The following is a 26,339-nucleotide window of genomic DNA, read 5'->3' as shown; positions in this document are numbered from 1 at the left end:
CACTTGATTTATTATCTCAGTGAACATTAGAAACCAGAGTTTATGGTCTCAATCACTAATTTAAAGTCTTCTTCAGTACAGCATGATGTTCACTGAGTAAATTATAGTCCAATAAAGCAGGGCATGCTTTTGGGGCGTGGCTACCTTGTGATTGACATTTTGCTACCACAACATCGCTACCGCGGCCTCGCTACTGTTGCCACATCGCTACCAACGCAATGTATCCACGTCCCAAACTACCCTTCTAAATAAATATTTCTTTATCCCTAACGTTGTTCTACTTGGTTGTTACACATCATGGCTGTAGCATTCACCATATGCTGAATGAAAGTATATCTTAACACACTGAGTAATGCAATGTCTTGAATTTCCACAGTACCAAATCACTATGTAGGGAGGACTGTCCTCACAAACAATACACTGGCCCAGAGGCCTGCGCTGCTCTGTTGACACACACACACACACACACACACACACACACACACACACACACACACACACACACACGCACGCACACACACACACACACACACACACACTGACATGATAGTCTTTCTGAAGTATGGAAAAAAAAATCTTCAAGCCTGTCCCCTGTTGAGCGTGCCTATTTCAGTTCAAGTGCCACTGGAAACACAGGAGCTGTTGGATATGGCATTTGTAGGACACTCGTCCTTGACGCTCCCCTCGACCTCTGTTCAAGACAGTTCTCTCGAGTGGTGGATCGCTGTTTGGATCACTTCAGTCTGAAATATGTCCTTGTCACATAATGGGAAATGGACACAGGAGCGAGGCTGCTATGTCACCGTGGGAACAGTACACAGGACAACATTGTACTTAAGCGTCATCTGTTTTTCAGAGAGGTCAGTGCGAGAGCCGAGGCACACAATGCAGTGTTAGTGGATAATCTTCCATTACCAAACATTTGTTTTCTGCCATAAAGACCAAGAGAGTAACCTCACTCCACAAACAAGGGGACTATTATAGTGCCGTTGTCAGAAGCACTGCCGTCTCCTGTTGTCACTACGCACTGAAAGCGCATGCACAGGGAATTTGATTATTCACTATTTTGCAGATATCCCATGTCTTTCTATCATTTCACTTAACATCTTCCAGCTCCGGAGCTCAGAAATAGTTTATTCTTGAGTTGCTCCTGAACTATTACTGTAAAGGGCCTCTGAGCCTCGGTGGGTCAGTGGAAGATATAACGTTAAGCACTTAATAAAGGGTTGTGTTATCAGCATCAGCGAAGCTTCTCATTGATGTCACAGATTTCTGTGGCTTTTATTATACATTTTACCCAATAGTCTTTGAGAATAGCAAAAAGTAAACAACTGGCATCCATTTCCTTCTCACACAAACCAACACTTTATTCACACTGAAGAAGATTGTGGCCACATGTCAGCTCTGGCAACAATCGGTACGTTGTTGTAAAGCCAGATAAGAGGTGCTTTGTTCATCAACGTTGAACATTATTGGGGTAAACAAATATCACAGTCACACCTACTAAAGCTAGCCAGTTAACATCATGTGTTACTGCTTACCAACATGTTTATTCTGCATGATAACCCTACCCTTTTTTGCCCCTTTTTGTCAGGCATCAAAAGGCAAATACTCCATTGCATCTCCTCTGTAATTGCATCAGTCACACCAAAATGCAAGTGGAAATGTAACAGTAAAAACAAAACTTCAAAAAGCTGTTATTTACAGCAGGGCTGACATTCGCTGTCAGTGGACAAGGACGCATAACCTGTTATATGAAAGACAAAACCTAAAGTCTTGTGGTACTTTGAAGGTGTACTTTTCATTATTATCGTATTTAAGAACATCCCCAATTACGTTGTCTGTTACTAACTCATGAACATGTTACATCTATGACAGCATGTGAAATGAAGGAAACTGATTACCTTTTTGATGAAAAGGTCCAGTTTCCACTGCTCACAGTTGAAGATAATAGTGACAGCAGCACATGGAAGGTAAATAATGGTCTTGATTATCACTGAAAGCATAATTTTGTCCCGTATAAATCCAAATGGTAACCACGGATATATGAATATACTAACATCATGATATCACGACATATTTGCCAATATTATTATGCTAGCTAAAGAAATTAGCCTTGAGACAAATCAAATTTAGTATTTTGCATGGATAGTATTTTCTAATAGAGGATGAAAAGTTGTTTGACAGGTAATATTAAAACCAGCTGCAAAGATAATAAACCAAATCCTTCATCTTTTAATTGTAATACTTTGATCAGTTGTGCTGAAAGTTGCAGTTTAGTTACACAGCACAAACACGGATTAGTCTGTTTTTATCAGCAAATCATCAGCAGCTCCAGGAGAGGCCGTTTCACTTCTATTATATTATCAGAACCAGACTGTATTTTTGTTCAAAATTCTTTTTTAAAACAAAAAACAGATTTTTTCCCATACAAAGGGTTAACATACGACCATGATACTGTTTTATGTCCTAACTGAAGATATGAAGAAATTAACTTCTATATATTTTACGTATTATTTCCCGTATGACATTAAATTATTTTCTACATGAAATCAGTTCTATTACTGTATATTAATTTCACTTTAAACTCACATGAGCTCAGACAGCACTGCACATACTCAACCCCCCCCCAAAAAAACATGTAGATGCTGCCCATGCTGTGCAAAATGGTATGTTGCGGGTTACATCTACAGGGAACGCTGCTTGTGACCAATTTTCTCATTACCTGGTGCAGCACAATTACAAAGCTGAGTGCTGGAGCTGATACTGCTCCATAAAAACCTATTGGAGGTCCTTTGTGGTTTTTCGAACATAAAGTGCGTCTGCATAAACAGATGCCAGTTTTAAAGCGAAAACATCTGCACATCTTAAACTCGTTGGATCTCTTTCAAATTACCTGATGGCTTTGGGAGTAGCTGGGCTTTGGCTTTTTTTTTTAATAACATCCAAATGGCCTGTCCTTTACTGGCCGGGCTCAAAATGCGGCCCCATCCCGGCCGAGCGGATGTGGACAAGGTCAGGTGGTTTTCACTGCTGCACAACACATGCCATGCACCTTAATGGCTGCTCAGAGCATAGTGTTAACCCATTAGTTTGAGTACGCAGCTTAATCCAAAACACTTGTGCAGAGGGTCGAAAAAAGAAACTAACATTGAAGTGATTAAATGTGAAATGTGTTGTTGCAGGCGAGAAATCTTCAAAACGCCGCTCCTCCGCTTGTTGTATTTAGCGACACAAGACTCACATTAACAAAGTGATCTAATCGCGTGCCGCTCTGGCCGTGTTTACATGCATCTCTGCTCACTAATCGGATATGAGGTTTCTTCAGAGTTCAGGCCCTGATCGCTTCATTAGTGCGGAGCTGCTCTTCCTCCAGAGCACACAGCACTAATACCGTCTCCCTTCAGACACAGCGCTGCAGCCCAGAGTGGCCTCCCGAGGAAGCAGCACCATTAAATATTAATGCCATGTGTTTAGAGAATTTTTATTTCAAACAGCGGGTTTGTCAGCATCTTATGTAGTGTTCCTCAAGATTAAGTCCATGTGGAAAAGGGGGTCCCAAAGCTTCGCGTGGCTCCTTCCTTCAGAATTATTTAAGCATGTTTTCTTTCTAATGGTCTTTCTGTGTTAATATTGCCAACATTTTCACTGTGATTTTCTTAAGCAAATGGAGCATTTTTAAGTGGCTGAGAGTAGCGCTCTCGGTACCTCGCAGCGTGCAGTGTAGCTGTCACAAGGTGAAGAATGTTTGGGAGCATTCGGCCTGACGTCACTTCAAATATGTGAAGCATGTGTTTCTCATAAGCCCCTTTCACAGTTACGCCCGTGCTGCACAACACCGTCAGAGCAAAATAACATTTAGCTTCACCAAATTATCATTAGATGACAGTAAACACAGTTCTTCAACATAATCACGTCCATAACGTTTGCTTTTATCCGCAGACTACCACGCTACGTCAGCGGGACGTGTCTACATTTATTAAAAATCTAGAAGAAATGTTGTCATCTGTCCTCATTCCTTTTGTCATTTGTTCTATTGTCCTATTTTACATGCCAATTTCACAATTACCCCCTCAAATGAACCTGACCTCACTCACATATGGAGAAGTGGTGTGTGCGAGCATCATCCTCAATTAGGTCAGGGGCGTTAATAGTACAGTGGAAAACGAACACTCCCCACAACATCCTCCAGGAATTGCGCCTGACACCACTGACTCTCTTGAATCTATATTTGGGCCACGCGCGTGGATGTGTGTCACCCAAGACTACCCGTCTAATCTCCGCCAGAGAAAGTAAAGTGAGTCGCGTGCCCATGGGCGGAGATCGTCAAGGCACATAGGGAGCTCCCAGCAGGCACCGCTAAAAAACAGGCCCTGGGCAGGTTTTTATGATACCTTTCAATCAGCAGATGATTCCCGGCTGAAATGACAGGTGATTTGACTCAGCCTCCAATTAATGACCTCATTTTAACAATTAAGAGCAGAGGAGGAAGGGGAAAGCCCCCGCGAAAAATGACAGAGAACGGGGGGGGGGCTTTAGATGCTTTGCACAAGGCGAGCTCGCTGTGTCGAACGTGACTGGAGCCTGTCATCCCGGCTCAGGTGACCTCTCCCTCCTTTAACCAGGTGGCGTCCTGCAGGGAGAGCACACATTGGTGGAGGAGCTGGCATGAGGATGGGAGGGTTGGAAGGAGGAGGAGGGTGTGGCTCAGACAGGGCGAAGGGGTGACAAGAGGGTGGCAAGGGGATGATGGAGTGCCTCAAGCTGACGCCCCCCCCCCCTCCCCCCTCCCCCCTCCACCCAGTCTTGCTCCCACCCCCCACAGCATAGAGGAAATTAAAGAGCTGTGTAGCAGGGGGAGAAGCGGGGAGGAGGGTGGTGATTTAGAGTGTGGTGCAGGGGGATGGGGACCCAGCGCATTGGAGTTAATTACTGAATAATGAGGAACAATTTATTGTGTTCTTGTTAGAGACATCAAAATGCTACTGGATCATGCCTATAGGAAAGAGCATGCCTCTCTCACTCCTCGTCTCCTCAGCTAAAATGTGGTGTTTAACTCTGGGCCATTAAAGGGCCCCCGCCTTGCGTTTCCCTACCTTATACAGTGGGGGTGTTGCAGGTCTTCTGGGCTGATGAGGGTACTTATCACATCACCCTTTTCTCCAAGCCCTCTGGGTTCACACCTAATGAGAGCTACTGACTCAGGATCGGTCCGTTTCCAGGGCTCATGCTAATAGTGTGTAACTGGTCGATGACTATAAAGCTTTCCATTCTCTCCGTTCGTTTACAACGATAACAGCGGCAGATTTAACACTGAAAGTTCTCACACAATTCTGAAACAATGGGCTCTTGATTTCAAACTAAAAACAAAAGAGGGCTTCTGGTTCAGAGGCAGAAACCCTTGATTTTGCCCAAACCGTCACTGGCACACATTTAATGATCTAGGTATTAAACATGTAAATTGACCTGCCAGTTTGTTATCCTGGACAATCCAACAAAAAACGTCCCCAAATCATATAAAGAGCATGCAGGACAGAGCTGCTAATGTTGGCTGATAAAGTAACTTTCCTGGCTGGAAGTACAACACAGTGGGAGTGCTACTTGTAAACATCACAAATTAATGTAGTCCATTAATAATATGCAATTATTGGCCTTGGAAGTGATCCCAAGTTACTTACTAGTTAGCTAGTTAGCTGAATATGCAAATAATTGCAACTCTTTTGCTCTTGTGTTTTGGGTTTTAGAAAGGCTGAAAAAAGACACAATGTCCACACTCTTTAAGGACCAAGTATCGCTTTGAGTCCAGAACTATGCTGGCGGCTTGGGCATGTTGGGAAACCTAAAACTTGACAGGCCTGCTGTGCCTGGTTTTGGTTTCTAACTAACTATTAGATGATAGCTGTTTAGATCAGGGGGGGTAATCTTTTTGGATTTTTCACTGTTCCTCTGGTGTCAATCATCTGCAAAGTCGTTCTTATTCTACAGGCACTTCTACAGTGTCAGGCCCAGAGCAACAGTTATGAAATCCATGCTTACAGTACAGATTACTCATGCAAGGGACAGTTGTTAAAAATGTTTTCACTATCACTGTAAACATGACACTCTCTCCGTGGTGTTTACTGCGTTCCTTGTAAAAAAAAAAAGAGTCCTGGAATGTAACGTAATTTATCTGGCAGGAACGAAAGAAAAAAAAAAGGCTCACCGAACGCAACTTCTCTTTATTCTCCACGAGAGAGAGACGAACTCTCTCCAACGGCAAAGTGTCAGACTTGCTATCAGTCCTTAGCAGAGTGTGAAGTATCCCAACTCTTTGATGTGTTAAATATGAAATCTGACCATAGAACAAAGCAGATGTCAGCAAGCAGCACGTGTCAAAAGCAATCCACGCCAATTATTATTGAGTTTCTGTCATGCATGCATCTGCTGCGCAGACACTGAGGTGTGTTACAGTATCGCCGTGCTAACAAAGACTTCAGACAGCCTTCAAAAATAAACACAGCAAGCTTGGCTTGTCCTCATCAAAGAGCTGATGATGATCGTCTGCAAATATGGTCCGAGATGCACCTTTTGCCTGGAGCGCTTTGAGAAAAGGTTAAGTGATCTGCAGCAACACAGTCAGGAGTGTTAGTCCTGGCGCTCGACTGTGACCTCAAGAATACGACTTTAACTTTGTCAAAAGGTTCTCCACATTAACAGCAACACAATCACTGGGTCACAAATCACACACTGTAAGTTATGAGAGTTGCATGCTGTGTCTCTCATGACATTGAGGGGGGGGGGGGGGAGCGAGAAGGTGCTTGCTGAGTGTGTAGCCATGCTGTGTTGCCCAAATAGATACGTTCCATCTGAGAGTGATGCAGCCTTCGGAGTGATCCCGCTAGACAGATGAGTGCTACTTGAATGTTAATGAGGGCTCCTTTAGACACGCATAAATTAAATGATTAGATGTCTGCAATCATGCAAGGTCCTTAGGTGTCCCCTATTTATGGCATTTGAAATGTAGCGGCCTTTATTTACGACGTGTCTCCCCTGCACAGGCTTCGCCACCTGAGCAGCCCAACGCTTTCAAAAGACGAGTTTTTTAATGACCCGCAAATGAATCACTCTGGCAGAATCGTAAGAGAAGCCGAGCCCTCCCCCTTTTGCGAAAAACAAAAAGGGGAAATTGTGCCGTCCACTGAAAAAAGCTTGCAGGTGTCTGCTGGAATGAAAGCCATGCTACACAGGAAGTGAGGAATGCAGCAAAGAATATTTGTTGCAGAAGACGTTGCTTCCTGAAAGGTACACTGTTGAGCCTCGCCGAGGGCCTCGGAGGACCGCGTCGTCTCTGATCGGAGTCACTCGACAATGAATCTTCTTCCTGCACGGTTCACACGCTCTTCATTGTCGCCTTCTAGTCGCAACAACAGCTATTTTCATCTTCATGATTGCATTAATTACAGCATAACTCACGTCTCTTGGCTCCAGTACTGTTTTCCCCATAGAGAACAGCGTGTCAGGTCTTCAACAAAGGAAGGGAACAGTACATATACTCAGTTGGCACTTCATTAATCAACATACGAAATCAGCATGGCTTGACACTTATCTAACTCACAATGAATCTACGACTGTATTGTGTTTTCTTTAAATGATGTTCATTTTGTTCTATTCTGAAGGTTTTAATGAGATTTAGGCTGCATTCTCATTGTTGTAGTGATCAAAGCGATGCAGCCACACATATATCCAAATAGCTCTGTATGTAGACATAAAGCCTCATGATGGACAGGCAGCAAAGCGACTGCTTTTCTATTGAATCATCATCAGACACATTTTAAAGACTTCTCAGGGTCCCTAGAGAAGACCCTTGGGTGCACAGCCAGCAATAATGAGAAGCACCTAAGTTACAGTCACCCACTCTCAGGCCAAAGTGAGGGCTTTTTTGTGTTTTTGTGGTTAGAGGGAGAGAGAAATTTCTGTTAAGATTCTTGCTTTTTATCCCCCTCTCTATTTATTAGGGTAATGAATTTCCGACTGCAGTGCCAGTTCCACTGAGCCTGCTTCTCGGCCTAATTCTCTGTAACATTTCCTCATTGCCGCTGGGGAACATTATATGAAGGCAGGGCTTACAATACCATCAATATGCCCAAGACGACAATCGGACGTCTCATAGATATTAATGGAAGTGCAAATTAAATCAAAGTTGGAGTGCAGCTATCGGGGCTATGATCAATGCCTTTTGCACAGTCAGATTTAATATAGGGTTTGTAATTTGAGTATCCAAACAAAATGTGCATCTTAATGGGAAAGATGAAAGTAATCCCACATGGGGAGGAAATAACACATTAGCTGCATTGTAATTAGAGAACTCGGAGTGCAATGTTTCCCCGGCTCAGTATTAGCGTTGAATAAAAGCCTGATACGTGTACGATGTGGATACAGGATGTGGACATTTGAGTTGTTTTTTTGGATACCTCTTGAGATCTCGTAGAAGGCAAACAAAAACATCACATGCAGTGTTTGGTAAATGCATCTGTATCATATCTCATACAAACAGTGAACTAAAGGAACAAAAGACAATGCAGCAGAAACACATCTGTGTCCGTGCAGTCGTGGCGAATTATGAAAGAAAAACACGTCAGGTATGTTTTGATTTGATTATGAAAAATCCAGCGTTGTAAAAACAAGAAACTAAACGGGGACACGATTAAAGTATGTGGAACATGATGTTGGTAAAAAGTTCTTAATAAAGCCTGAATGTGCAAGTCACCTCACAAGCATTCAAAGGGAACGCGATGCAGCTTGACGAAGTCCTCGCACATATTTATTGGCAATCCATCCGAGTACACACAGCAGCCAGTTAAAGTGACCCCATGTGAAGTCAGCACGTAGCATGAGGAGAGCAAACAGCACAACAGCTTTTTCAATGAATAACACATGAGATAACAAACATTGCTCGACAATGATCCAGTGCCTTCAGCGAGTCAAGTGCACGAGAACACAAAAGACTAATCTAACTCGATGCAACCTCTCATGATCAAAACGAAACAGCAGACAACAGTTGGCGCAGATGCTTCTGTAAAAGAGAATTAACTGACATGATTAGATATAAGCTTTGAATTGGTTTGTTCGGTCTTAAAGGAGCAGTTATAGTGTTACATCTTGGATATTACCTTTCTTATTTGATTTTTTTTTTTTTTGCAGTTACACAAGAAGATCAATACCACTTTCGTGTCTGTGTGGAAAATATGAAGCTAATTCTAGTAGCTAGTTAGCTTAGCATTCAGACTAGAAGCGCTGCCTGGATAATGCCTACCCTCACCTCTACAGCTGATATCATGATAGATTCTGTTTAATCCATACCAAAGCCACTGTGCACTGTAATGTGGCTTTTCCTTTATTGGTTACTATTTTAAGAATGCCAAATATTTTAGAAACAGAAATATTTGTACTTCCCCCCACAGAAGTCAAGGGGTGATTAAAGAATATAATGCTAGCAGGCAGTGTAAAGCTAAAAGATACAGTCACACAGATACATATGGGATTGTCTTGTCTAGAAACACACTGGTTGAAAACAGACATAACATATTACTATTGTTCGGCCTGTGACACGTTTTTCTGTGTATGGCTCGCATTCAAAAAGTTTGGCCAGGCATATGATAAGCTAAGCTAAGCTAAATCAGCAGTTAGCTTTATAGGCTATTCACTACCAACGTGAGACTATATGATTCTTCTCATCCGACTCTTGGCTAGATTTAGCGTACATGTACGTCACACATATGTCAAACTATTCATTTAAGCGCAACTCAACGTAGCTAATTAAAGATTTTTACACAAGGTCTCTGAATTGTCTTAGCAGCTACAAGGTGTCCTTGTTAATTTTAATAGATTTAAGATTCTTTTTTTAAATGTTATAATAAGTAAAGTGATGCATGACACAGTTTAAGTTTTACATTTCTTTTAAAGCAAAACAACAATCAGATTTTCCACCTGGTAATCAGTCAAATGAAAATCGTCTTGGATCTTAAGTTAGAAGTACACACAGCACTACCAGCCCTTATTAGAAGATACATGTTGACATTTTCCTTTTGCTGTTGCACTCCCTCAGATGATAGCATCACAGGGCTTGACTCAATTTACAAGGGGTAACATTTCATCTTCAAACACCTTTCTGAGTGGGCATGTAACCGGACGCCATAATCCATCAATAAAAGTGTATTGATATTGTCAAATGTTAATATGTCATCCATAAACCCTTGGGTCCTCTTGTCACCAGGACACAGCCTGCTCAGCAACACATATTGCCTCATTGTGTTGTTCAGCATCGACCCAGGTCTCCCTCGGACGCCTGCTGCTGTAAAACGTTGCATGCCGTGACAGAGCCGAGCATTAATCAAAGTTGATTTCAAGTGTGAGGACGCAAGTGCCTTTTTTTCTGCTGGAGAACTGTTTAGCACAACAGCGCTGTGTACAACAGGGTCCTGCTCGTCAGTGTAATGGTAGCAAAAGGAGGTCATAAATAATGGATTCAAGATCACTTAACACTTCATGAAGCAGGCCACTGTATGTCAGTTCGAGAGGATATCACATTTTGCGGCTCAAATTATAGATTTGGCTCTTTTAGCGGCAATTGTCAAGGAAAACAAGACCTCCAAGAGGGCTGTGAAAGAGTTTAATATGGTGCAAAACATGACGGCGAAACAACCGTTTAGCAGTTGAATGATGATGGCTGGAAACAGAAGGACTGTGGATATAAGCAGCTTTTGATCTTGACTGAGTGTTACAACTTTTTTGCATTCCTTCTAGTAGACTTGGGGACGCACATCCCATTTTATTTGCATTGGCTGTTAATACTAACCAGTTTGTCCTAACTTTGGATTAATAGCCTACAACTTGTATAAATGAAAAAGGTTGTTAGCTGGAATCCTATGTATTAGGTAAAGATTTGGTCTGTAGATGCAAAGATATTTTCTAATGTATCAGCTAGTGTTACAGATTCATATTTGCTCTTCATTGTCTCTAAACTCTTAAGGCTACTCCAATCTTCTCTTGAAAAAATGATTAGAATTACATTTTTAATGCATTTGAAATGTAACTGTCCACTATCAACCCACGTTTAATTGAAATTGTGCGTATTTATTCAGCATTTCTTTGATTGTCTCTTGTGTTGAGCTGTTTGCACACTAGAATTGTACTTATTTTATCTCATACACGTAAGAAGGAGTTCACATTTATTAGCGTTACATGGTAGCAAATAATGTGATAACCTCTTGTTGTAAGATTGTGTCCTTGTGTCAGTGCTGAAGCTGCCTGTCTCTATACTGCCCCTCAGTGGCGAGTCAGGGGAAATAGCCTAAAATATAAACGACAATTTGCCTCCATATGAACAAATTCTGCAAAAGCTTTGCATGCACACACTGTGGCAAACTTTGATATTTCACCATTAAATATGAGGATAAGAATCCCAATAATTTCTAATGTGCCAATGCAGCTGGAGATAAATAGCAGAGAGCAGAGGAGATGATCAGATCTCACTCCATATCTTAATGGGATCCTCTCACACGCCATTCCCATTAATGACCAATCCCTCAATTATGTAAATCAGAGAACGGTCACTAACAGTGAGAAGTTGCTCACATAAACAGCAACAGTGTCACATGGCAGAGAGCGCTAATTGGCCGCTACTTTTCGTATAATTGCAGCGACTGGGGTCGCGTCCTCGCCTGACCTCTCCTTTAAGTATTGTTTTTCAGCGCACAAACAGTTAATGGAGCAATTAAGATGGCGCTCACAAGCACCACTTGTAGGGACCATTTGACAAGAAAGAGCGAGAGAAAGGTGGACCGGGATGCTGCAAATCCTGCATGTGGTGCACAAGAGTCTTGGACCAGAGGGAGAAGCAAGTTAAGGTGGTTATCAATAAAACTGCCCTTTTTGCAAAGCACTGTGAACTGCATTTGTATGAGACACTGCTATCAAAATAAACTTCATGGACACATTTGTTTAAGTATGCTCTGCCTTTTTGCATTACATATTACACAAAAGATCAGTTTCTTTAAGTTGAATTAAGACATTAACAGTCACATTTATCAAAATCGTTGTGAGTTTTTTAATGATTTCAGGGGAACATGCAGTCAAAATTGTGGATTTGAAAGCGCAGTAACAGTTCTCCTGTTTTTTCTTACATCGGTTTTCTCAGACATGATGGGATATTTCCTACACAGGACAAATAGCTACCAGTCTTTGTCATCGTTAACTCACCAAAAGTTAAACATCCAGTAAGATTTTAGCGAATGCTGCCATGAATGTGCCGAAAGGAGACCATGTGCCAAGTCCCAATACTACCTATTTCGGAGACTAGTCCCAGGAGCGTGAAGAGGAAAGAGGAAAAAAAAAGAAAAGTTTTCATCTCTTCATCTACCCCTTCTACCACAGACTTTGCCCACCCTCTATGACTAAGTTATGCCCTGTCATGTAGTCGGAGGCGTCAGATGCCAAGTAGACCACTGCAGCTTGCAGGTCTGTCACTTGAGCCAGTCTACCAGCAGGGATATCTGACAGCCAGCGCTGCACCAGAGGCCTCAGACTCTCCGAGTGGATGAGAGGGGTGTCAACAATCCCCCTGAAAAGAGAGACAGAGAAAGAAGAGGGGGGGAAAACAAAAAAAAACACACACACACACAATGAAATCAGACGGCATCACAGCTCAGAGCCAGGAGTGACAGCGTTGTTTCAGAGCCACCACTTTGGTGACAAAAATAAACCCAATTATCCTTTGAAGAAAGGGCATGGCGTGGCATCTCTGATGATGTTTACTGTGGGACTGCTGGCACATCTCAGGAAGAGCTCGCGGGTGTGAGGGGACTTCTGGCATAATTTGCTCAAAGCCTTTGGTTAAGTACTTATGACATACAACTCCTTCATATTTCTGCTCCAATACCTGACTGAAATGGTCTCCAACCGCTCTGTTGTATCTGGGTGGTATTAACAAGAATACAGCTGTTTTGGGGTTTTATTGACAGCACCGATGTCAAATAGCTCCACGACACCGAACGCAGCTCCCTCCTCTTTCTCCAACGTAGCAGCGCGAGGCTTACATTTGAATAAATATGACAACAAGACCGCCTGTGCCTTACATGAGACGACTCCTGACTCTCTATACAATTGATGTGACAGTGACTAAAAGCCGTGAGGCCCGAATCATTGTTCGGCGTATCCCGGTGCCTTGATATGGAATTCCAACATTTGGCCAAATTAGCACTTCCAAGGCGCGTGTGACACCTTGGTTAACATATTCCACCTCAATTATATTTCTCTTCAGCTGCCCTGTTATCTGGAACCTTTGCTGGCAATCAGAGGTACTGTTTTCCCTCAGCCAATTTTCTAGATAATGCAGCTTATCACCGCTGCGGCTAAAGTTGCCAATGGAATCAGGCTCCAGTCAACCTCGTGAGCGCTAATTGTGTCCCTTTTTTTATGCATATTTACCGACTGTCACTTCAAAGAAATCAGCGGCCCACTGAGACGCACGGTTAGCGAGGGGGAGAGAGAATTGCTTCTTTGCAAATTAAAATTAGCAAACAAGCTGCCGATAAATAAAGCCGAGCGTGGCGCGCGTGTGAGGGCTTTGTTCTGGGGCTGTGACTGGGCCTGGCTCGCCGGTGCAACCGGACGGATTTGCTCAGGGATGGCTGGGGCTAAGGGATGCTTCACTTAAAACACACACACACACACACACACACGCACACACACACACACAAACCTGCCGTGTTCTCCTCTATTCTTCCCCCTGCTCGGCTTCACAGACAAATAGATACAAACAAGGCACTATTGTTGTGCCGACGCTTGGAGTGAGGTTGCAAATTTGATTTCCTAATTGAATAGAACAATTAGAGCAAGTGTTTGGTTGATTCATCCCTCAAGACGTCATCTAATTAAGCACTGATGTATTGTTTGAGGACTTAAATTGGCGCATCATTCTCAAATGGGGCTCTTCATATAAAAGCAAACACGTTAATCGCCACTTCCCTTTTGCAGCTCAATCCCTTACAACACACACACACAAAAGGTGGACAAGAGTGTTTTTTGGCACCAAAAGGTGAGCAAAGGAGGGAAAGAACAGACGGCACTTACGGTGAGATGCAGTTGACACGGACGCCTCTGTCAATCCATTCAGTGCCCAGAGTCTGAGTCAGTTTGACCACTCCAGCCTTGGACGTGTTGTAGGAAAGCTGCTTCTGTGGATGGGGGACTGCAGGGTGGACGGAAAGAAAACCAGTTACCCTAAATGGACACAACAGTGTTTTTTAAAGGAAAAACATTCATTAATAATTGTATGCACATTCACACTAGGTGGTCTTTAAAAATGTCTGTGAGAAATGGTTTGTGTTGTTAGAAATTAGACGAACAAAAAGAGACTGGTAATAGAGAGTGAGTCCTTCACCTGGAAATGAGTTATTGGTTAGATATCTAAAATAAGATATTTGGTTAACAAAAGCTTACAAAATAATCAATAGATAATACAGTATGTCAGTAAATCCCCATATTCTTATTTGACCGCGGGTGTAGTTTATAGTCCAACTTTAGGTTTTGACTTCTTGCATTCACATTTTAACACCATATATTAAAATGCACACATATATTATCTTGCTAAACAAAAGTATAAGTATCAAACGTTTGTTTGCTGCAGACCTTATTTTCTGCAATAATCCAAGATCCAATTGAAAAATCCCATTGGCTTTTTGTTGGCCTTCAAAAAAAAAAATCATAACTGCAGCACACTATAGTTCCTTTCCCACAAAAGCTCACAACATACATATATTTTATATTGCAGCTGATGCGATTTCTTGTGGACACGACATAAAAGCTCCTCCATTAGCTGCCGGGGACTCTGAGGACGGAAAATTAATTGCTTATAATGTCCAGTTATGCTCTGTCCTCAGAAACAAAGACGGGGAGCCATTTGTTTGCCTTGACCATCACAGATGCTGCACACTGCATGGGATAACGGGACAGGGGCTCATTTTCTGCTGGTTGATTAATCATTGCAAGGAAGGCTCCAAGTTACATACAACTTTAGTAGTTAACCTCATCACCCGCCGATCTGACTGCCAAATGGCTTCAGTGTGAGACCGGGATGATAAATGCCAGCCAGCTGCAGAGAGGCAGGGACCGGTCCCGGGGAGAAAGAGGCTGCAGCATCCCGCATACATCGCTTAGATTCAAACGGGGGAGAAAAATGTGCAGGATAGAGGTAAAAAGTCGGGAAGAAATAAGACGTAAAAGGGTGGGACAACGGCCCATTGCGGTTGAGTGGGATTGTGCAGAGTGTGGCATGATAGCGGAGGATGGTTAGATTGGGCTTGGCTGGATAAGGGGAGGCTAGGACCTCAGAGGAGCAGGCGAGGAGGAGCAGAGCCCAGGGCTTACACGCAGATTGAAGGTGGAATCCGACTTATCAGGACAGGAAACACAGCTCAAAATGCCTAACAGCACTAATCCTCGCTCAAGACCTGATGATACGGCCCCAAAATACCATTCAGAAAATGCCTTCATCCTTTAAATAAACCTGCATTGATGTTTTCGCCGTCTTAAAGAGCAGTAATCCCCAGAGAAGGGAAAAGGAGGTAGAAGGAGAGCATTCTCCAAAGCCCTCTTTAACATTCACCCTGCTACTTATTGCCCATTTCAAGTGGGAGAAAACATGCTCTTTATCATCAGGCACGTCTTTATATTTGAAATTCTCCTGACTTCAAATGATGCACTCTTTTCCCAGAATGGCGTGGCTGTTGTAATGTACATTGCTATGCAGCGGAGGTCTGCAGGTTAAGAGTTTGGGAGTCACAAATCCCTCAGTAAGGTCATCACGCAGCCAAAAAGTGTGATAGTATCAACTTGGATATTTCCTGTCTGGGTGTCTTTGAGCTGCTGGCCATTATTCAGAAGAGAAATGGTGGTTGATGGTCGTGTGTGTGTTAGTGGGCACACACACACACACACACACAATTCAGCAGATGGACAAAAAGCTGTCATTGTGCATTTTAATTGGGCATTTACGGCTACTTTTTGGGCTTCCACTTGGCTAGAACAGGTCCCATCTGATTACACATTATGACAATATTATAACAGATGTCCAGACCAATAAAGTAAATTCCTGAAGGACTGTGCGTAATGTGAGTAATTGATCATTCTTTTTTATGCCGGCCTCTATTTACCAGCATGCTCCTGTTTTACAGATTGCCCCTGCAGTCGGGACCGGAGCCCATATGGCCCAGCGGCTTGCTGGCGATTTGACTATACTGCTGATGAAGTGTTGCTGCTCCTCTGGAGGAACCTGTTGGTGGAGGAACATTATGCATGGCTTTTACTAGGCTCTCGCTAAACTCTAAAAGTGTCTTCCGCTGTTCAAACAAGACTGCTGGCACAGGCTGGGTTTTTTTTTTTTTGTTGCCTCTGCACAGGAACCCTCCCTTCCCAAGTTGGACCTCAGGTTGCCTTCCACATCCTCCACACAGCTCCACAGAGAGGGGATGTTTATTATGATGCAAAACCACCTCAGCGAGACGCAATCACCAACATGTTCCTGCTCTGCTTGCTTTACTCACGGGTGGATGCATCTATATAGGACTGCTTAACTGGGGTAAAAGTTGCAAAGGAGGAAATCTGGCTAATCCTGTTTTAAAGGATACGTTTCTCATAAACAGGAAAACTACAGCTGTTTTTTTCCCCCCTTATTATTTCAACCACTGCAACGGTCTAAAGTCAGTTCTGACGACTTTCTGTCTGATGATAAGAACTATTCAATGTGATGTGTACTCCCGCACATAGCTGCACAGCACAAATGTATTTAACTCTCCCTACCTCCCCCGCCTCCTCCCCTCGACCCAACTCTCCACGCCAAATGGAGAGATTAAAAGCAGACATGGAGGGGCTCCAGAGAGAAGGTGGGGGAATAGAATCATCACTCACCTATTAGACTGGCCATGGAGGCTGTGTTGATAATCTTGCCGTATCCTTGCTTCAACATCACTCGACCTGCTGCCTAAGGCGAGGATTCAGGGGGAAGAGACATTAAACACCTTATTATGGCATCGGTACGCTGCCAAAAGCCTGAGCATGGATCAACACAAAAACATGGAGTTTATCCTTGGAGACAGAAATAGTGGCGAACCAACATTTGGGTGGTAGGGTGTTTATAATATTATCAGACACATTACATGTGTATTCACACACACACACACACATAATTTTCGTCACAACAGAGCAGTTACAATGGGTTGGCCATCAGTAATTAGGTCAAACTAATTGGTTCTGACGGAAACAAACTCAATCAATTTGGTTATTTAGGCACAGTCTCTCTAGCAAATTGATGTCAGAATTTGTTCCGACAGAAATATTTAGAATTAAATTAAAAAAAATCCCAATTTTCAATTCTGGTTAAAGAAAACATGACTAAATATTTTTTTTTTTGTAAGTAGTAGTTTTTGCATAATTTGTACGTGATCTTCAGTACATGTTTGATTGTTGCTGTGAAAATAATGCATTTCCAAATTTTTGGATTTTGTATTTTTTTTTGATAAAACAGAGAGATGAATTGTTCCTTTGTTGACTTTACATTTTTTTCCTTTTTCCACTACTGGATTACAAAAATGCATTGTTTTCTTGATTGAATAACTCATAATTAAACCACTTTCCTATGTCAAAGTTGATGTGATTTATATATAAAAAATAAATAAATAAAAACAACCTTTCTACCTCTGCTTCGTTTAGTCTGCACAATAATTCCAGCTTCCAAAAGATTAACAAAAAGGTACCTTCATATTAAAGTGTCATTGTTTTTGTGAATTGCAACATTGAGCTCAGCTCAGCTTCTTTTTTTAATTTTCTCATCTGTCTGATATTCCAAAAACCTATAAGGGTTGAGTGTTTGTCAAAGCAACAGTGAAGTGACTTTAGTGAAAATCTTATGACACTATTTTTGGAGAAATCCATTAACATAAATTCAACTTCAAACTCAATGAATATAATCACACACACACACACACACACACACACACACACACACACACACACACACACACACACACACACACACACACACACACACACACACACACACACACACACTTTTAGAGCAGGTGATACACACCTGACAGCACATGAAAGTCCCTCTCAGGTTGACGTTTAAGGTTTGGTCCCACTCCTCCAGGCTGGTGTCTTCACTGGCTGAATTCATGTTGATGCCAGCATTGTTACAGGCGACGTGGATCGTCCCCCATTTGGAGACAATGTTATCAATCATCCTCTGGACATCGTCTGGTTTGCCGATATCAGCTGTGATCGAAATGGCTTTGATGCCTGCATCAAAAAACACAGTTGTCTGTTACAATACCTTGTACACGTGATATAAGCAACTTCTATCCTTGGACATTTTACAAGTTCATTTTACAATTGTACAAAACCCAAAATGTCTTGAGATGTGTTAGAAAAGTTAGAAAAAATAAATCTTCTGTAATAAAAAAAAAAAGAAAAGAAGAAGAAATAAGAGGGGAAAATCCCACATACACGGCTAAGAGGAACAAGCGGAACCTGACACAGTTTATATACAGTATATTATGCTTTAGTATGCTGCCATCTGCTGGCCAAAGACCAACACCTGAAGATAGAACTTTGAAGTGAACGAACCCAGTTTTAATGTATTCATGTTATGATTATAGATGTTCTGGTGTTCTACCAGTTAAAGCTTGAGTACTAAGAGGACCATTCATACATTTGTATTTGCAGATGCACCACTTTTAGCACTTTTTATTCACATCACCATAAATGCAATGACACATTTGCCTCAGGAATCTTGACATATCACCGTTTTCTCCTTTCTGCACTCCCCTTTAGTTAAATATTAGACACCTTTATTATGAACAATTGTAGGATCTTTAAATATGCAATATGCACAACCAAATCTAAACAAAATATTTAACCAATAAACATGAACTCCCTGGTTTTTGTTATGTTAGGTTTTCAAATTTAAAGTTTGTGTAAATTACAATAAGGGCATCGTGAGAATAATGTTTAAAAAACATTATCGGAAAACTACCATACGTATACTCAAATGATAAAATGAACTTTCAATATGAACTTTGATATTTATGTTTCATAATAAGCTTCTCTTGTAGCTTAAAAAAAAGAAGCTAAAACTCAAAAGGTGTATTTTCCTTTGCACAACCCTATAACAAACCCAAATACACTTGTCACAACTGGCAAGTAGAGCTTTAACTATTAGGATTTAGTGACACCTGGTGGTGATGTTGCACATTGCAATCAACTGAAAAATCCCTCTGCTCACAACTCCCTTCCTGAGCGCTGTCTAATAACTATGGTGGCCTTCAGGTAACATAAATGTGTAAAAATGTGAGAAGCCTTCCATAGAGGACCCGCTCCCGATATGAAGGGCTCATTCTACGCCAACAAAAACACAACCAGTCTTAGTATTCAGTGATTATACACTAATTAAAACACAGTTATGAATACTATATTCCATCTTTTCTAATAGATGCCCTTTAATCCTACACACTCCACTAGTAAGTTTATATTTGGTGTGATACCATCCCTTACCCTTAAGGAAGAGCTCTCCAGTCACTGCCTCTGCTTTATCTTGGTCCAGGTCTACCACAGCCACCTTTGCACCGGCCTCACCGAGGGCATGAGCAAAAGCGCGGCCTATGCCCTGCCCAGCACCCGTCACGTAGGCCACCTGTCCATCAAGACGCATCCGATCGAGGATGGGGCGCCCCTTGACCCCACGGAAAACTTCATCGTCTGTTATTTTGCTCTAATAAACAAGATAAGCAGACCACAGTTTGATCCCATGTCTGTACCGGCTCATGGAGGTTTGAGCGCTGGGGTCATCTAAACAGTACCTGTGTCCCGGAGCACCCAGCAGCCACAGGTACCTGGCGGATTACACTGATGCCATCTCGAAGAGGGATAATGACCTTTAAAACAAGAAGGTTTTAATTAAATAAAGGAATGCCCAACACACACATAAAGTAGCATGTAAAGGGTCGAGACTGACCTGCTCCACGCGTGGGTCATTAAGGACAAACTGGTTGAACTTTCTGAGCGCCAGTCCGTTGGCATCCGTGGTGTCTTTCAGATAAACCTTGGCTTTGAACAGGGAATTATCTACACACATGACCCCTTGCAATCTCAGCAGACTGTTGTCCAAAAGAAAGTTGTAGTAGTTGATGTAATTCTCCTTGTCAGCATCGATGAAGACCATGTCAAACTGCTCACCTGCAGCAGCCAATTCCTGGAAGGGACAGAGAGTTATTAGTAAGCACCAACAACAACAAAAGTCAGAGTCAGAGTTCACCGTTGCCTGCTCTCATTAGGCAAAGAACCCAATATAAAATACAGGGAACAGCAATTGTAAATGTAAAAAAAAAAAGTGCTCAATAAATGTATTCCTTAATTATTGCACACTGCTCCACTTCATTTCTTGATGGACTTCAATAAGAAATATGGTTTTATGTGCTCTCACCTTCAGGGTGTCCATGGCAGACCCAGTCTTGACAGTAATCTTCTTGCCATGTGGAGACTTGTCAAAAAAGGGCTGAGCAAAGTGTTTGAGGTACGGCTCCAACTCGCAGGCAACTAGGCAGCCGTCCTCAGGAAGCCCCTCAGCCATGGACAGAGCACCATAGCCGGTGAACATCCCGATCTCCAGAACCCGCTTAGCTTGACTAATGTGGATCAGCATCTTCAAGGTCTGGCCTGGCAACAAACACACACAAGAAAAAGTTACCATAAGATGCTAAACCAGTGAATATACAGTAATGGCAATGAGCAGCACGGAGTACGTCCAACCTTCCACGTGTCCAGTGATGCACTCCTTTGGGAGCCGGAACATGGTTTTGCCCTCCTTGTGCACCTGATCCCAGTCGTGGGAAATTGTTTTTCTACAAATAAGTGTGAAAGACAATATTAACAAATTTAACTCACACTGTAGATGATTATAGAGGCTAAGCCACGCCCCTCCTGGTGTCCTCCATGGGACCTTATTCTGAAAAACTACGTAGTTGTCTACAGCAAGAGACAAATAATTAATTAGGTGAATTACACAAGTGATGCTTGTCAATTCAAAAGATAACTTTGCAAGTGGAGAAAGTCACACTTTGTTTTATGTTTGTCGTCGTATCATTTAGTTTTGTGAGGTCTCCAACATGACCGCTATACCATGGCAAGCCAGCCACATAACTGAGCCATGTTCCATCAAAAATGTAACGTTTTCTTGCCCGATATGTTTTATCCAGCGACACTTTCTCACAGCCGGGAAAAACAGGAATGAGCAGCACCCGTTGTTAGGGTGAGTTTCATCACGGTACGACACACAGAAGCATCGTAGCTTCAGTGATAGAGGTGATTAGTCATTCTAATTATATATTTTCAAAGTCTCATACTTTCTTTTGTGGCACAAAATGTGACTTTCTTGACATCTGATTGACAAATTATTTATAATTCATGTAATTCAGGGAACAAACAGGATCAAAACATTGTCTCTATTGACTGTCATATGTTTTCCAGAATAAGGTCCGATGGCGGTCCACTGGAAAGTGACTGAGCCTCTATATGCAAGAGGAAAGACATACTTGTATAGCTCTGCCAGAGGCTCACTCTCCTGCGTGGTCATGTTCTCCAGGTATTCATCCAGGCCGCTTGCTATGTCCAGAGCCTTCTGCAACTGACTCGTCAGCTCCTCTGGCACATTGCCACATGCTTTGGCTACTTCCTTGGCTTTAGTCAGGAGATCCACAAGGACTTCCAACGGGGTATCAGGAACTGGGGAAATATCAATGTCATTTCAGTATCAACTACTCTTTCGTGTGTCCAGGTGGGATGTAGGGCTGCAACTTATAATAAGACTATCACGATATAAAGTATTTTCTCTGATGAATTGTTTTCTTTGAGAATGTAAGGTCTTCAAATTAGTCCACCAAACAGTACAAAAAGCCAAATTATATGAATTTGTCTCCATGCGAGACAAAATCAGCATGCAAATATAACTAGGAAAAATGTCATGCAATATTAATGTATTGTTTTTAGAAACTGATATATTAACTGAATATTCTCAGCCCAAACATGATCCAAATTGGTTTAACCTCTGATGAAAGGAATGTTTTAGATTATTCCAAAAGCGACTTGATATATTGAACTCATGACGTTACTAAATTATACGCACATTGCACACACATTTATCTATTTTCATTCTACATGTTTTTAGCATGAAAACTGTTTCTTCTGACCCGGAACCAGACGCGGGATGGCTGCTGCTGCTGCGGCTGCGGTCTGGTGACTGAAGGCGCGGGTGCGCACAGACAGCAGCACCGCGGCGGAGTTTGGTTCCTGAAGTTTTGATTCATGTTATTTACTCAAACAACGCGCAAACAAGACGAAGCAACAATCGTACCTGTTTCTGCTGGCATGGTGCGCGTTTATGGGCGTGACGTCGACGACTCGGGCAGCTGTCAGCCACAGTGGAAGAAGTGGACTGACTGGTAGATCACTATATGCAAATGCAGGTGGGTGAGGGGTGACGCAGCGGTCGCAACACGTTCCTCGTGAATTTTCTTAAAAGTTTGGCGACAGAAAGACGGACAGAGAACAGGTAGAGGCAATAACCACCTCAGGTGGACCACCACAGGAGAATTATTATGGAACAGGGTTTCCTGGGACATTCACTTCCATTCAGGGAGCAAAACCATGTATTTGGATAGGGTTTGAATTAATAGATAGACACGATACATGCGTTTAATCTAAGCAAAGGACCAAAAGTCCAGCATCTTAGCACACATTTAAAGGTTTAAAGTCCAGCTGAAATGACAGCATGCTTACAGTAGGCTACCAACCAATTTCACCCAATAATATCATGGCATGCGTCCATCAATCAATCTGCAACTTCGGCTTTGCACAGAGCTAGAGAAGGCCTTGGGCTATTCCCAAAGAAATATGTCGCCATATGGAAGATATGTGCACTTTTAGCCTGACTTTCATGTTTGTCAATGTAACAAATAAAATGCAATTGTTTTTTTGTTGGTCAAATACTAGAAATGTGAGCATTAAAATTAGTTTTAAAAGCACCAAAAATCGCCATGATTTAATTGCTAAACAATGGCCTGAGACAAGTTTGTCTCTCAATAGCAGCTAACTGTTTAATATGTAGCATGTAGCTTAATTAAAAGTTGATTGACTTATTGGCCACTATGAACATTTGTGACACTAAAAAGTTAGGGAAGAGATATTAATCGCTTATTTTAACATCCAGTGTGTGAAACATAAGCTGTCATGTGGAGTTGTGTTTCTGTATGAAAAATGAAAGTTCAGTATTCTTTATTCGTTTTACCTCTATTTTGGTCTCCACCATTCCCGAGAAGAATATGGCCGAAACCGAAACAATGATCCCTAGTAGACTAAAAACTCTTTATGACTGATGGGAACAGCTGTCAGGTGATGATTCTCTGCGTTTATCAATATGAGCGGCTCATTTGACATTATCATTCACACAATCATTCACACATCCAGCAATTATGGGATCTATTGTTGGGGTTTTTAAGAATCATTTTAGGGAAATGTCCCTCTATAAATGGAGAGGACAGTGACAGACAGGGGACCGCTGGGATCGGCTCCAGCAGCCCCCCCACCCCGATGATGGATGGATGGATGGATGGATTTTTAAAAAGGGAGGTGGGATGGGACTGGCCATGATTGGGCAATGATATCAAACACGTTGGCCTTGCTTTTCTTATCAATCTAAACATGCTGGGTCACAGAGAGCTGTTTGAACGTCTGGCTTCTCTTTTTATCTGTATTGTTATAAGTCGATTGAAGGCCATGACATATCCTGGCACCTCTGCATTTAGTTAAAAGTTTGAAGGGATTTATATCCCCCCAGGGTCATGATAACTGTTGTCTTATATCTTCTTCACACTCACTATACTTTGATATTTATGTGTTTATATTTAAATTTAATTTGATAAGACACGTGGTTTCCGCTTAAAGGTTGAGTTGGTGATTCCATTCAGAAAGACTTTCTGTTAGATGACAAGCCCCAATTCAAATGAAGTTGTGTAAAATGTAAATAAAAACAATGATGACAATACAATTATTTGCAAATCTGTTTAAACCTATATTCAATTGAATACATTACAAAGACAATATATTTAATGTTCAAACTGAAAACTTAGTTTTTGTATGAATATTCACTTATTTTGAATTTGATGCCTGCAACACGTTCCAAAAAAGATCTGGAGAAATCTCTGCATGTAAGCAGCAAGGCAGAAAACCAACATTGAACAAACTATGAAAATTGTCAAAATGATTCTGTCACATAGTAATATCTTACACAACCTAGTTTGGCCACCTTAGCTAACATTACCCACCATACTGGTCAACTCAGACTAAAAAAAGCAGCAAAACGACTGAGTGTATTCATTTGGGTGTTTCTATTTCCTATTTCTTTAGCTTTGTAAGATGAATATATTATTTCTTCTTTCAGAATTCACATAGTTTTGGAGGTGAGCACCAAGTTGGACCTGCTAAACTAAAGCTAAGCTACTGCTTAACTGGATTTCTGGAAAGATGGTCCCACACAGGTGATTCGCTAGTTAACATTCATGATTCCTAACTACAGTTATGTGTTTTCCAGGGATGCCAGAATTCACCTCACAACATTACCACTTTATGGTCAGTGACAGCTTTATAAAAGTAAAAAGTCTGTATGTGTGTGTGTGTGTGTGTGTGTGTGTGTGTGTGTGCGCATGCGTGCACACGGAATACCAAACATTTGCACAACGGGTCCAAAACTTTCGTCCATCAAAAACATTTTTGCAACAGGTTCGATTTTCTGCGTTTTTCGCATCAGTCAAAAAGCCTTTAGAGCCCACAAACATCCAAAATATCAAAAAACAAGTTCATCCACCTCATCACTCAAAGCAAGTTGCTAACACAGTTGGTGTTATCCCGCTAATTTCTCTGCATGAGAAATACTATGTGGCATGTTTAACAGGTGTGCGTGTGAACAGGTTTAAATGCTTGTGTTTCACGCCCAATGTGTGAGACTGAGAGCCCTGTGATTTAGATGCAGAATTGTGGGTGGGATTGGATGGGCTCAGAACAGAGAGCTGCTGGCGATAAGGGCAGAGAAGAAATTTACAATTATTAAGTTTAATTTGGCAGTTCATGTACAGTGCAGATTTCAGTTTGTGTATGAGCCAAGTGAGGTTTCCAGCCTCAATCCGATCCGTCTGACAGAATAACGCAAACCAATTCTTGACGACTGTTCGTTGCCATGTGACCGAAATAGGACAATAACAGTAAATTGTTGAAAATAACATTATAATTCTGTACTACATGGTTTCCACCTAGTTTTGTCCTGCTACTGACTGCACTCAGGAGATCCTAAAAGTACTTCTCTGTCAGCTATTGTGTCAAAGTTCAGCTCAATGTTTCTGAGGCCAGGGTTGTTTTTGTTTTCTTAAATAGGATTGTATTGTACAGTAAGACTCTCTCCAATCTGTCAAGGTTGGACTTCCAGCACAACAAACAGGCTATCGCCAGCTGCAGTGTCGCCTTTAACCCTTGAGGCACCTTGGGGGACCAAAGTGTACATTCTGCTTATTTTATGTCTTTGATTCTCAACATATCGGCCAGTTTTAAGGCTAATTGTATGAAATTTGGCAAGGATTTCTTTATTAGTATTTTTCAAATTCCATGATCCACTCTATTGCAAGGTATATAGAGTAGGAGATATGCATAAATGCCACAATCTTTCTCCTCTGGACTGATTTGGTCCCACTGACCTCTAAACCACTTATTTTTGAGATACTGTAATCCTGACATAATGCTTTTCCCCTGAATATTTTTGATAAACTAATCCTGACATATTATATTGCCTTTTCCCTGAATGCATAATACCTCTACCTTCAAAATACAGGGAAGACATGTTTTTGGTGTGATGACCCCAAACCACCAGGACCAGAAGTCTTCATCAAAAAATGTTTCAATGGGGGCCTGGTTCTCTTTATCTTGCAAAATGCATGGCAAAAAAAACACTGAAGACCACAAAAATGGTCCTGGTGTGTGGTTGATACAAAGAGTGACGTGAATGTGGTTGAGAATATATATATTTTTATCAAGAGAGAGCCTCCTCTCCTTTTTTGGCTGTGTGGTTATGCATCTTTTGACAAAATGGGCATAAAAACGTGAATTATAAAAATACTTTATGGTTAGGTCTGAAGTTGTTGAAAAGATTTAACGTGGTGAAAATGAAAAAAATATATGAGAGAGACCATTTTGGGACCTACGGGTAA

General features: G+C 41.8%; 1 protein-coding gene across 1 annotated transcript; it reads right to left on the bottom strand.

The window, feature by feature from the left end:
* Window positions 1-12,099: 12,099 nt before the first annotated feature.
* LOC311031433 (uncharacterized protein) lies at window positions 12,100-22,520 on the bottom strand. The gene is made up of 11 exons (XM_084037745.1): window positions 22,442-22,520; window positions 21,624-21,813; window positions 20,842-20,933; window positions 20,516-20,748; window positions 20,048-20,284; window positions 19,893-19,967; window positions 19,588-19,804; window positions 18,125-18,333; window positions 16,945-17,017; window positions 14,110-14,227; window positions 12,100-12,598 (listed from the first exon to the last, which is right to left on the bottom strand). Exons 1-11 carry the CDS (start codon window positions 22,455-22,457, stop codon window positions 12,403-12,405), a joined length of 1,656 nt encoding a protein of 551 aa, XP_083893871.1. The 5' UTR covers window positions 22,458-22,520; the 3' UTR covers window positions 12,100-12,402.
* Window positions 22,521-26,339: the final 3,819 nt, after the last annotated feature.

Source organism: Eutrigla gurnardus (assembly GCF_963514095.1).
Source record: "Eutrigla gurnardus genome assembly, chromosome: 2".
In the NCBI taxonomy this organism is placed as follows: domain Eukaryota; kingdom Metazoa; phylum Chordata; class Actinopteri; order Perciformes; family Triglidae; genus Eutrigla; species Eutrigla gurnardus.
The sequence above is the reverse complement of the archived record's forward strand: the minus strand, read 5'-3'. Positions and strand labels throughout refer to the sequence as shown.